At 36.5% G+C, this 13,527-nt stretch overlaps 1 protein-coding gene across 7 annotated transcripts in view; it reads left to right on the forward strand.

Annotated features, from left to right (window-relative positions):
• Positions 1-13,527, forward strand: part of PPFIA2 (PTPRF interacting protein alpha 2) — a 317,857-nt gene that overhangs the window by 298,356 nt on the left and 5,974 nt on the right. For all 7 annotated transcript variants that reach the window (XM_071552149.1, XM_071552142.1, XM_071552144.1 and 4 more), the window contains 8 exons: positions 299-380; positions 4,201-4,401; positions 6,470-6,532; positions 7,898-7,927; positions 9,417-9,592; positions 10,431-10,528; positions 12,296-12,471; positions 12,566-12,634. In XM_071552149.1, the coding sequence (XP_071408250.1) occupies positions 299-380; positions 4,201-4,401; positions 6,470-6,532; positions 7,898-7,927; positions 9,417-9,592; positions 10,431-10,528; positions 12,296-12,471; positions 12,566-12,634 (895 nt within the window). The remainder of the gene's footprint in view (positions 1-298; positions 381-4,200; positions 4,402-6,469; positions 6,533-7,897; positions 7,928-9,416; positions 9,593-10,430; positions 10,529-12,295; positions 12,472-12,565; positions 12,635-13,527) is intronic.

The raw sequence follows: 13,527 nt of genomic DNA on the forward strand, positions 1-13,527 counted from the left end.
TAATACAGGTTATACCAATTCTTTATTGCTTTGGCTAAGAAGAAACAGAAACCTCACCTTTTGCATGTTAGGTGTTTAAAAGAATGGGGGGGGGACGGTGTGTGAAAGAAGGAAGAGTTGGAAATGGATACCGAGTACATTCAACAGGGGAAGGAGCTGCATTGTTTGCTGGTGTGTTCTGTTCTTCTATGCCTGTCATTGTGATTCCCTGTTGTTACCCCTAACAAAAAGGTACAGTTGCATCTCTATGTCCCTACACATACCTCCATATATTTAACATTTCTTGGTCTATTTTTAGACATGAACTTCTGGAAGAAGCTCGGAGAAAAGGTTTGCCTTTTGCACAGTGGGATGGGCCAACAGTGGTTGCCTGGCTGGAGGTGAGTGTTTGTCATAACTTGGAACTGTGAGTCTCATTTGTGCTCATCATCCTTACAAATTTTAAAAGAGATTCTTACAGTCTCATCCTCTCCCCCTGTGCACTGTGCCATCAGCACTACATAAATTTTGACACTGGATGGTGTAAATCAGAGACTGGAGCTGAAAAAACATAGGACAGGATTATATGGTGGGATGAAGACAGGAAATGCACTTGAATCCTAAATGTTTTAAATATTTTAGTTTCTCAGTTTAAATATCTAGGAACTCTACAGACAGAGTTTATGTAGAATGATGTGCTGATTTGTAATAAATTTAAAGAATGTGTAACTTTCTGCATGTTAAAACATAATGAAAAAAGAAAAATAAATGTTGTCAACATTTTCACCTGGAACGTGGGAGATCCAGGTTGAAATCTCTTTGATTTGACAGGCAGTGCCTTCATATCTGAAATCCAGTCTCCAGAGAGCTGACCTTTATTTGGAGGGCCTAAATGGATGGGTTTTGGAACTCAACCAGAATAAACATTCAGCAGAGCTGTCATCAATTTTGACAAAAATCAATTAATGTTTTAGGTGAAGGAACTATTCAACAAATACTTACAGAGATGCTGAGGGGAGGAGAAGGCAGAAAGCAAGAATGTTCTTGTACAGTTACTTTTATATGGCAAGGCTGTAACACTTCAGTGGAGATGCAAGCTCTTTGTTGACTCAAGGAATAAGCGTTTATTCCTTGCTATGCCAAGCACCTTTACATATTCCCAGCTTTTCTCATGTCTGCTGTAGGTATCATCCATTGATAATCAGATAGACTCTGTAGAGTTTTTCCCTTAACTGAAAAAAAAATTCCTCTCTAAGGCTTTAACAGGAATATGTTAGTGAATAAATGAAAGATGAGAAATGAAAGCAGCTAATATCTACAAAATTTCTGCTTCACATTGTAATTGTTAAAGACACCTTGTGAAAAAGATGAAATGAAAAATGCAGAAAGTCAGTTCAAGCTTTTGCATAGATTTGGAAAATGGGATGATATCTTCCTTCCCCCCAAAATATCTCTGTTAATATGTAACAACCCTTAATCTGGCCACAACTTGACTTTTCCATAGGACTTTGGGAGTTCTGTAACCAGAATTGTATCAGAAATATTCAGTATTGCAGTAAAGCTGATTTGCTGCAAAAGTGAGTATACAAAGGTCTATATATTTCTGAATACCAAGAAAGATTGCCCTTGATGTCATTCAGGGCAATCCAGTTTGAAGCAGTTTTTGACAAGGTAAACCCTAATAATTTTTCCCTTGATTCATACTGAAAAATAAGATATGCTTCCCACTGTGTCAGAAAGGAGCTGTAAAGAGAAATGGAGAGGAACTTCCTGGGGAATGTGACAGTAGCACAGGAGAGCTCACAAGGAAGTTTATGTTGCAGTATTCCATGGAGATCGAATACTGATGATAAAAAGATAGGGGAACAGAAGTACTGTGCTTATTCAGCGAGCATTAGTGCATTCAGTCAACAGATGGAACTGTGCATTTCATACTCTCCTGAGGAAAAATGTAATATGTGACACTTCAACTAAAGAACAAAATAAATATTAAAGGAGACAAAGACTCAAATTTAAGAAGTATATGTGATCACAGTTATGAAATTCTCAAACTTTTCAGGGCTTAACTTTTCAGCCTTAGCATTATTGTGGTTGCTTGTATGTAGCACAAACATAGTTTAGATATATTTTAAGAATTTGTGGGTTTCTTAATTCAGGAAAATTATATCAACCTTGATATCTGGGTTCTCTGTCTAGAACAATTGCTGTGTCCTCTTTTTAGAGACTGTTCATCTAACATCATTGTCTGCTAGAGACAGCTATTTGTTGAATACTTTACTTATTTTGTTAAAGAACTAATTTACCTGATGAGCAGCAAACATTTGAATCTGTTTTTGCAGGGGGAATAATTCCTGGTATTTATGATTTTCTGTTTTTCTAGTTGTACATGTGGAAAAAAATGCTATCAAAATAAATGAGATTATGAAATACATTTTAAAGCTATGCATAGTTTTCTCATGGCCCCTTGTTTAAGTGCAGCTGGGTGTTAGCTACCTAATTTTTGTTTTGGGGTTGTTTTTTTTTTACTTTCATGGAACTTTGTATTTTGTTACAGTTTTTTAAATTAGGTCACATTTTTAAGCTTCAGACTATCATTGGATGGAGGGTAGTGGCTAATCCTATCAGTGGAGAAGGACTTTTTGAAAGACAATACACTCATTTCTCAAGCTCTGTGATATATCAGGACTCAGTACAGAAAAGCCTGACTGAGCTCTTTTGAAATATGACAGTCAAATCTGTTTTCTATGTGACCTAAAAGTGATCTAACAGCTGTCTTTTAAGGATATAGTTCCCATATGAGGTTTAGACTCCTCAACCACAGTGATTCCCCCTGCTGTGTCAAATGAAATGAAAATCCTTTCAATTTGTTACTACTTTCCCGGTTGTTGGTGAATTTACTGATGGCATGTTTTGACTCATTTGCTCGACCTCGTGTCCTCTTTTTGTAAGCCATATTAAGATTAAAAAAAAAATAAATAAAATTAGCTAATTCTGAGGGCCTATTCAAGATGCATCTGGCTAGGTCTTTGTTTTCCTTTGTATTATCCCTAAAATATCAGTGATTATGGCATTCATTGCTTCTGTTTTTCTCTCAGGCTTTGCTAAGCATGATGTACTTCATGCTGTGATAAAAACTTCTCATGTGTATGTATCCCTGATATGGTATTATCTCCTTTGGGAAAAAAGAGCTTTAGACACTGACAGTCATATTAATGAGGCAGCAGAAAATGAGAAAGCTGAGAAAATCAAAAATATTTCATACTCAGTAGGTCCCAGGACAGACTGCTAAGAGCAGAGTGTACCTCTTAAAAGGAAATATTTAAGTGGTGAAGCAGAGGGCTGTTGCTGACCTGGGCTGGTAAGATTAATATAAGGAGAGGAAAAGCATGCAATACATATTTGCTAAATCCACAGGTGATGTAGCTGTGCTCACATTTTGTTGCAAATTCTAACCAGTGTTTCTAGCTGGGATGTGACACTGTACCAGACTGTCTCCAGATTTACTGTAAGCTCTGTCCTTGCTAGGTTGGTTATCTGAATAATTTCTAGTAAGAAAGTAAAAGCTGAGAAGTGTAAGACTGTGCTGCGTGAATACACTGTGGGGACTTACATGGAAAAAGAAAGTAATTTTTATACAAAAGTAAAAAAATACTTAATTGCTCCTAGATGATTTTCTGTATATAATAGGATTATCAAATGGGCAGTAACACTGACTTATGCCACTAGTTGCTCATTAAAAACCTGGGAAAGGAGTATCCCAGGGGATGGAGACACACAGCTCTAAAACTACTTCAAAGCATGCCTTGATTTAAAGTTCTGGTTACAGTAAAAGCAACAAAATGAGTTCACATGAAGCCATGGCAATTTCAAAGGTACTGAAACAATTTTACTTTATTAAAGAATAGGATGCTCATGCTAATTTTTGTGTATTACCATGCTTATTCAGATTGAGAGGTGTCCTGATGATTAATTTAGTTATTTAATATTGGTCATTAATTAATTGATAAATAATGTCACAACACTAAGCCTGACAGAGTTTAAGAAGCATTAGGACAACACTCCCAGGCACATGGTGTGATTCTTGGGGCTGTTCTGTGCAGAGCCAGGAGCTGGACTTGATGATTCTAGTCAGTCCATTCCAACCTGAGATATTCTATGACTCCAATAACATTTCAGAAATGAAGCAGTGCTTTGGATGAAATGTGTCCTTTCTCTCGACAGCTGTGGCTAGGTATGCCAGCCTGGTATGTTGCTGCCTGCCGTGCCAACGTGAAGAGTGGAGCTATTATGTCTGCTTTGTCCGATACTGAGATTCAAAGAGAAATTGGAATCAGCAATCCTCTTCATCGCTTAAAACTCCGATTAGCAATCCAGGAGATGGTATCACTGACAAGTCCATCAGCACCTCCAACATCCAGAACAGTGAGTTCTGTTCAGCTCACTTTTTCTTCCCCTCTTCACCCTGCAGGAGTCTGTTGAAAAACTTTTTAAATAACAGAGTGGCTCTGTGGTAACACACACCTCACAATCAATGGGAACTGTTAATAGACACTCAGAGTGACCTGTTCCTCACTTGCTTGATTGTCAATTGCTGATGTTTTTTCCTTTATCAGATTTTTTTTATGTTGTTATTTTGATTATTCCTGATGTTATCTAAATTCAGTATTGAGCATCTTATTTGTAATTTTGCCTGTCGTTTTGCCTTTCTCTTCCTTCAAGTCATCTGTAACACCCTAATCAATTTGTGTTTCTTTTTTTTTCTGTTTTTTTTTTTTTAATTTCTTTTTGGGGTGTGGATGGGAGGCAGGAGTTGGAAGAACATATGTAGGAATGTGGCTCTTGTTCCTATTCCCCTTTTTGGCACCCTTTCCTTTCCAATGTTACCTCGCCTGAGTCAGCTGACTTTAGGCTCTTCATGCTTTTAAGAGAAGCAGTGATTAGAGGTCTGAGGGGAGCATCTGGAAGGTGGAAGTGGAGTGTGTGCATTCAGTGAGGAAGGGAGAGTGGCAGCAGACAGTAGGAAAGTAAGTAAAGAAGAAACACAGAGATACAAATTGAAAAGAAAAGGGGAATATATCAAAAGGAGCAAGGAAATAGATTAGGGGAGAGTAAGAATGAATATGCTATTGATAAAAAGCACATTTTAGGGGAAAATGAAGAAAAACAGGCCATGTGGATGAGAAGAAAAATATGCAAGATAAAAAAAAGGGGAGTTTCATGATGGGATATGCTGATGGTGATGGCTATGAAAGAAGCAATGAAGGTGGAAAAAAAAGAAGAGGTTTGATCAGATGGATAACATGGCATGGAAGTATAGGACATAGGCAACTATTCATGTAGTGTAGGTCAGATTTCTACTAGTAGGATAATAATAATATTTAGATCTTGTAATATCTTGTCTTCATGAAATTCATGGAGAATCATTTGGTGGAAATTAGAACTCAAATACCTTAGAGAGGTACCAGATCCACTGAGCTACATAAGCAACTGGGCAACAGGACTCTACTGTTGCTATTGATTGGCCTTTTCTCTTCATGTTGCTAGTGTTCTTTAAATATGGTAGTTCCCCATCTGACGCTTTCTTTGCTGTGAACAATTTTCTGTGTCATAACCATAGTAATACTATGAATCATGATGGATTTTACTGAAATAAAGCAGTATAGACTCAACATGATGTTGAATAACTACAAAAAATTAATTTGTATTTTAAAAGCATAAGAGCATATTTTAAAGTATAAAATATTTACACTTACGAAGTCAGAGAACATTAATTCAAGCTAAAAACATTAGGAATACTTTTGTTTTGTCCTTTTAATTCTCCCTAAGTCACTGTCAGCACAAAGCTGCCATGCCCTGGAATGTGCATTTCTGAGTACCAAGTCCTTCTGCCTCCTCTCTTTCTCAGCAAAGGAGTTCATTTACCTCAGCTCTCCAGAAAACAGCAGACATCCATGCTCCCTCGCTGTCTCATCTTATTGTCCTCATAATAATTCGATGGAAAACAATAGGATGAGGAAAACCAGTTTTACAAGTGAATTCCCTTGATAGTTTTGATTTACAAAAACATGGCAGAAATAATAATTATTTAGATTACAATATGAGCATGTGATATGTGCAGAATATTTAAGCTGGAAAATCTTTGGGAGCTGAAGCTTACCTCCAGACAGAGCTGTGAGCTAAAGGTTGTATTTGCCAGTTGTTCATGAAATGCAGCTTTAATTATTATTCTTTCCTTTGTGATGATGCTCTGCCAGATTTCATCCATCAGTTCCAGTTGAAATACTCCATCACATCTGTTCAGAATCTGCTAATGAAAGATACAACACCATTTGTCTAAAGTTGTCTCTAGTTGCAGCTTGGTAGAGGCAAGAACGTGGTTGTGCTGATGGTGATGCTATGCGCTGTTAACTTACAGTGGTGCTGCCTTTCTTCTTTACCACTGCTTACCTAATGTGGATCCCACCTGCCTTCCTGCGGGCCTTGTCTGTAGCCCTCAGGCAATGTTTGGGTGACCCATGAAGAAATGGAAAATCTTGCTGCTCCAGCTAAAACGGTTAGTCTTCTCATTTCCATTATCTGCTTTAACACAAATGCCATATCTTCTGTAGGATGCTTTCCAAGTGTGCTGTTAGAAAATTGCAGGAAGTAATGAAATTGAATTTAAAGAACAGTGACATAATCTTTCAGCAGAAGACTTTACAAACTTCATTGACATCACAAAAATTGTGTTACCCTAAAACCAGTATTGGAGTTTCAGAGTAAATAGTGTCAGTACCAGTGTGAAACCTCATTTAATGTAATGAAATGGTCATGGTTACATGTGCAACATTTCCACTGTACTCTACTCCCTAATACCTCTTCTAAACATAGTTTTATATGTGTGGACATAGAAAGAAATAAGGCAAGGCTTGAGAATGGTGCATTACACAGCTTCATGTTTTCAGTAATGCTGTGTCTAGCTTTTTGATTTTGGGTGCATGGAGAGTATCATTTATTGTTTGATTTTTTTTTTTGTCAAATATCTCCCGAAATACTAAAATAGTTTTCTGATTCTTTTTTTTTTTTGTACTTAGAACATATGTTATTTTTGGTTTTGGGTTTTAGCATTACATTGTAAAAACTCCATAAGGGTGCTTATAAAACATGATAAAATCCTACAGTGAGATCTCTGAAAAACCAATCTTCAGTTTGGAAAAACTTTATAGTCAGACCAATCCATAAATGGTGGGAGAGGTCCTGGAGCTAAATTTTGATGCAGTAAAGACTGATGTCTTAGAACTTTATGCTTGTTATAGTATTTAAAGTTTTTTCATCAGCATTAATGAAGCCAATTACCATCAATAATTTATTTTTTCCTTTTACAATTGAGCTCATTTCCAATTTTATTATTGTTGGTAAAGATAAATGCAAATCTAACAACACTGAACCGACCAGAGGTAGAGTTGATCCTCTTTAATTGGCCAGCCAGAAAAATAGTTATACCATAAAAAGTTTTATGTAAAAAGCTCCTTTACAGTACATTCTCAAGAAGACAGCTTTTCATTGCAAATATTTTAAAATCTAACTAGAAACAAAAAATGGCATCACTGATGCCCAATTTTGTAAGTAAATGGTTGTGTTTTGATTGTGAAACCATGAAAAGTGTTTAAATAATTCTTTAAAATTTCACCAAGATCTAGTGCTTTTATATCATGAAAATTCAGCTAGATTTTCCGGACTAATATTTTATGGGTTTGGTCTTGTAATTTTTCAAGTAGTTTAGCCCTGGACATTTCCAATGACTGGAGTTGTTTTATCAGTGTGTTTTATGTGTATTTTTTCATTTTTATTAACATACATAGGAAAACCACATCTTTTTATAACTAATTTTTTTTGTCTTTTTACTTGCTTTACTAATTACTTTCTGCTGATAATACAGAAGGAGTCTGAAGAAGGCAGCTGGGCTCAGGTATGGCCTGTCACATGTATGTTTTAAAGTGAAAGTTAATAATAATGTAATTGAGTACATGAATATGTACATAGTATAGTATTGTGACAATACCTCAATGATTGCATTGTGACATATATTTTAGAGTTTTTCTAATACAAACAATGTATTATATGAGCAGGTTTGTTATGTAAAGCAGAAAGAGGTACATACAGTGAGTGTGAATATTTTTCATAAATAAACCCCTACATTCCAGAGACATATTCTACCTCCCACTTAAAACTAGTAGAAGTATTTTCCTCATTTTTGAGAATAGGATAATAAAATATGCCAAGAGTTCAAAAGCTAACTTTTCTAAAATTACTCTGGATTCTTTTTAGAACATTTGTATAAATCACACTCAAGTATCAGTCTACAAATAGTCTTGTAACATTTAGTTAGACTGCCAGTGAGCTACATTTTTTAAACGTCTTTCTAATATGTGCACACACGTACACAATCTTGCTGTCTTTACTGATGGCATTCCTTTTCTCTTCAAAATCTTATGAGAGATGAGTGGACTATATTTCCCTCCACAGAAAATATGTCTGCCTAGCACTATGTTATGTATAATGACATTAAAAACAATGTTAGGCTTGAAAGTGATGCCCAGAGCAGAGTATGATCCCATTGAGAAACTGTTAATCTTGCAATTTATGAGTTCTCTGTTCTGTTAAGATTTGTAGTACAAAATATTTGACAACAATGAGATGTAAAAATCTATTTTGCATCTTAATAGTGCCACTCATGTAAAAATAGCTCAATTTGTATGTTTTTTTTCATAACACTCTTCCTCACCCTATTGAAATTTCAGCTGAACAATGAAGCCTGAATTCTAGCTTCTTGAAGGAATCTGGTTTGTTCCTATCTCAATTAATTTATTGAGCTCTAAATATGATGCACTTAGGTTTAAGCTGTTCACAGCTGAAAATATCTCATTAAAATGTAAGCTTGAGTGCCAAACAACTGAAATTAATTTATAGTCTCAAAAGGACTACAAGTGTGTAACTATAAAAGTGTCATTAGATCCCGCTTAGAAAATCCTACTCCTCACTAAACAGTGACACAAACTTAAGCTGATTCCCTGGAGCCTGGTTTATATTACCAGGTTCACTGTAGGATTTGCCTGGCATATATATTCTAGAAGGTCGGTTGAAAGCAAGTAAGATTATGAAACACACATTATGTTTGGATTGTGTAACAAGTTTGTTTGCATTTAAAAGTCAAAATTGAAAAAAATTCCTTAAAATTTACAAAGTTAGAAAACAAAACACAGTGGGCAAACCTGCTACCAGTAACAAATATCTCACAATGGCTTCCTCTTTCATTGTTAAATGTTTAAATAGAATTTTATTTTCTTTTTAGTCTCACAAGAAATGAGGAGAGCAGATATATTCTGTCTTCAGTCTGTGGTGCAACCTTGAGCAAACTCAAGAATTTATTCCTCCTCTCCTTTTTCCTTTCTCTGTAGACCCTGGCTTATGGTGATATGAACCATGAGTGGATAGGTAACGAATGGCTGCCCAGTCTGGGTTTACCTCAGTACCGAAGTTACTTTATGGAATGCCTGGTAGATGCAAGGATGTTAGATCACCTGACAAAGAAAGATCTGCGTGTGCACCTAAAAATGGTGGATAGTTTTCATCGGTATGTTGGCATAAAGACTACACCTATAAAGATGCTTATGGGTCTGCTGTTGTGCTCAGGGCTGCACAGAACAAAAACAACTTACTTTCTGTTGTTCTGGTGTGGAAAACCACACAGAAAAAGGAGAGCTGGCTGTCAGAAATCTGAGTTGAGAGGGATTCATTTAGTAATAGCAATTGCACTTCAATTATGTCTCCCAAAACCAAGATAATGGTACAGATAAATTTTATATTGAGCAGGGAACAATTAATGTATCAATTAAACCCTTGACAATACACAAACAGTACCATTTAAGCGATATGAAGTATCAGAAAGTGTTAGACTAAGATTTGAAGTCCTGAGATCTCATAATAATGAAAAGCTATTGTGTGTAGCACATAAAAGTTGTTAACAGTACAAGCAAATTGACAGTTACCTAGGGATATAGTCAGGAAGCTAAATTGGAAATATGGAAATAAAGGCATTTAGACTTTAGGGAGAATGATGTTCATGTGAAAAGAAGTAGATTTCTTTTTACTATACTATCTGATTTATCATTTTTTAGGCCTGATTTGACAAAATACTTCATGTTTCTCAAGGGCTGACCTTTTCTGAATATGACTTTTTAATGCTTGGGTGTCTTACACTAGAACATTTATTTAAATGTGTTCATTTTGCTTTTGTCCATTTCATTTCTGAAGTCTTTTTTTAATGGTTTTGCTCTCCCCTCTGTTCTCAAGATTTGCTACATGAGCACCATGAAGAACCTCATTTGAAATGCAGGAAATATATCCTACATATGTTCCCATCTTCAAGATTATCTTTATTAACTCTGTAAATGTTTCTCTTTAAATAACAGAACAAGCTTGCAATATGGAATCATGTGTTTAAAGAGGTTGAATTATGATAGAAAAGAACTGGAAAAGCGAAGAGAAATGAGTCAGCATGAAATAAAAGGTGATAGTTCGTCGGAATGAATACTGGGAATTTTTCTGCTTTTGAAGCTTGACACTGTTAACCCCTTGTCATACCATTTTAGCAAAGCATTTAAACACGTGCTTTAGGCAACACTAATGTAAGTCCATCTGTCTTCAGAACACATCCCAGTTCCTTAAATTAGGCACAGTTAAGTACTTCGCTAAATTGGGGCTGTAGTTCCTAACGGTTGCTTGATGCATACATTTTGCTAAATTGGATTGTGGATACAGATTTTATCTGAGCCTCTCAGTAGGATGTGCTGGGGACAATGCTGGAAAATGGGAGCACTCAGGACCCTAACACTGTGCTCCAACTTTTGAAAAACTTTGCCTTTGATTTCTTATCTCTGAATGTATCATAGCAGATGTTGCTTGGAGGGCTGACCACTGAGGCTGTTGATTGGTATGTAAGAGCAGTTCCTAAGAAAACTGACCTTATTAGATGTAACAGCTGATTCTAAAGAATTTTTCCATGTAAAGCTCTCTGGAGCAGTTGCAGGCTCACTTCATGGTTCCTTTAATATATAACAATTAGGGTGGTTGGGTTTTTTTCAACTATCAGAAATTATGCCTTTGATTCTTTTGAGCATTTCTAGCTCTAGTGACTATAGCAGTTAGCACTTCTCAAGCACAATGCTAATTAGGAGAGCTAAAGAAAAAGTGGACTTAGAAGGGGGAATGGCTACAGTGACAGTGTGCATGTGCCCAAGACAGATGATGGCGCACACTAATGCAATGACTTTGCCTTGGATGTGCAGGCATCAGTGCCAGCCAGTCCGAGTGTGTGTGACTGGAGACTGACACAGGGGAATTGTGTATTGGTCTCAAATTCTGGTGTGCCTTCAATGCTAGTCACTACTAGGACAGTGGTAGTAACCCATAGCCTCCTTCACCCTGTCTTCCAGCGGTCACTTATTCATGGTCCCAGGAGAGTTTTGGTCTCTGTCTGCCATCGTGTTTTAGCCAATCCTGCCCCCAAAGTCCGGGATGCTCTTGGCCAACCAATGGAGAATGCTGGCTCCCAGAAGAGTTACATTAGCTGGACTTCTGAGGCTTCCAGAAAAAGCCCCGTCACTTACTAATAGAAAACTCAATATTATGTTTCCCCCTCACAACTATAAAGATCAGTACAAGTAACTTTTTTTTAATCTTAGAGGCAGGGTAGGCTATTTTTTAGAATAGCCAAATCCTCAAAAATGGTTTTCTAGCTCCCTTTTTTTGCCTCAGCTTTGCAATTGGCATGGACCTTAACAAGTCTACCAGCTTTCTGAACTAAACATAGTTTTAGTCTCTAAAATTGTGAGCTCATAATTTGCTTTATGGCATGCTATAAAATAGTAGGTGCTGACACAACTCTCAAAAGGTTTAATACAAAACTCTCCAGTGAAGCCTTGAGGAATGGATATTTCTCCTGTGCCCTTGCACTGTTAAACTGTAAAATCTTGCCTAAGGATTGAAAAGGGTGTATGTATAGGAAGTGAAAAGAATTGCATTCTGAAGATGCCCTCTGTAAGTGTATTTCTCCTCTGGAAACATTATTTGAATAAACATTTAACTTGAAGATAGCTAAAATCACAGAGTTTTTGAATATGAGATATTAAAGCTGCATGAGTAGTTTGCTGGCATTCCTCATTTAAGAAATAAAGCAATGTGACACTCACAGTGCATGCACAACTACATGCACACACCTGTACAATTTGGAAGTTATCAGGTATCAGGAGACTGACCCGGTGTTATGTCCTTACAGATGTGCTGGTATGGAGCAATGATCGAGTCATACGCTGGATACAAGCCATTGGCCTCCGAGAATATGCAAATAATATTCTAGAAAGTGGTGTACATGGGTCACTTATAGCACTGGATGAAAATTTTGACTACAGCAGTTTAGCTTTATTATTACAGATTCCAACGCAAAACACCCAGGCAAGTTTGCTTATGCTACTTATGGTTAATCTGTACCCATTATTGCCTTTTATTCATCTTCAATCATTTTAATTGTTTACTTTGGTATCTCTAGGCACGGCAGATCCTTGAGAGAGAATACAACAACCTTTTAGCACTAGGAACTGAAAGACGACTTGAGGAAGTAATTAATTTTATTTTCAGTATTTATAAAATATCACAATGAAACATTAAATTGAATGCATGAAGACATGTTAATCACACATTGTTAAAAAACAGTCAGTTACAGCTTTAAGAAAAAATTAGGAATGCCCATCAAGTTTTTTTAAGTAACCTCAGTGTCGCTACATATTTGTATCACCTTGGATGTTAAATTTGGCACTGCACTCTTACCTTAAGATGAACATTTTCCAGAGAGGTAACATGTAGAACAGAGTAGACATTTTACTGGCCAGGGCAGGTGGTGGGGAGATGTGTGTGGGTGGGATGCCTGTGCAATTTATTCTTTAGGACACTTACACCCTTTAAAAATAAAGAGTAATGAAGAAAAGTGGATTTTCTGTTTGTTTCTTTTTTGTTCTTCAAAGTTAATAGAGTGCGCTTTGGGACAGTTATCTGGGAAGAGGAATCTCAAATCCAATGATGGAAATTATTCTCATTAATGTAAGAGTCCAGTGCAAAAGTGTTCAAGTCTTGGACTTTTGCACATGAGGAAAGATAAAACTTTTAAGAACTTGCTGAAAATGTGAGATGTCTATGAATTTTGTGCATGCACATGAGTGTTTAATCCTTTATTAGCACTACATGTAAGCCTAATGCAGAAACAAACCACTGCACTTCCTGTCACTGTATAGGAATGTTCTACTTTAGCTGATACTAAACCCCTCAACTATATAGAGCCAGGGATTAAGAAGAGCTTCCCACACTACAATTTACTATTCTAAAGTATCTGCTTTTACAAGTGTGTCTCAAACATATTACAGTAACTGGATGCAGTGCAACAGAGCAGGGTAGTTGTTGGGAATACATTTGACAGTGGGAGAGGTAGCACACAGCAGGATAATGAATCAAAAAGTT

Source organism: Pithys albifrons, chromosome 3, assembly GCF_047495875.1.
Source record: "Pithys albifrons albifrons isolate INPA30051 chromosome 3, PitAlb_v1, whole genome shotgun sequence".
Lineage (NCBI taxonomy): Eukaryota > Metazoa > Chordata > Aves > Passeriformes > Thamnophilidae > Pithys > Pithys albifrons.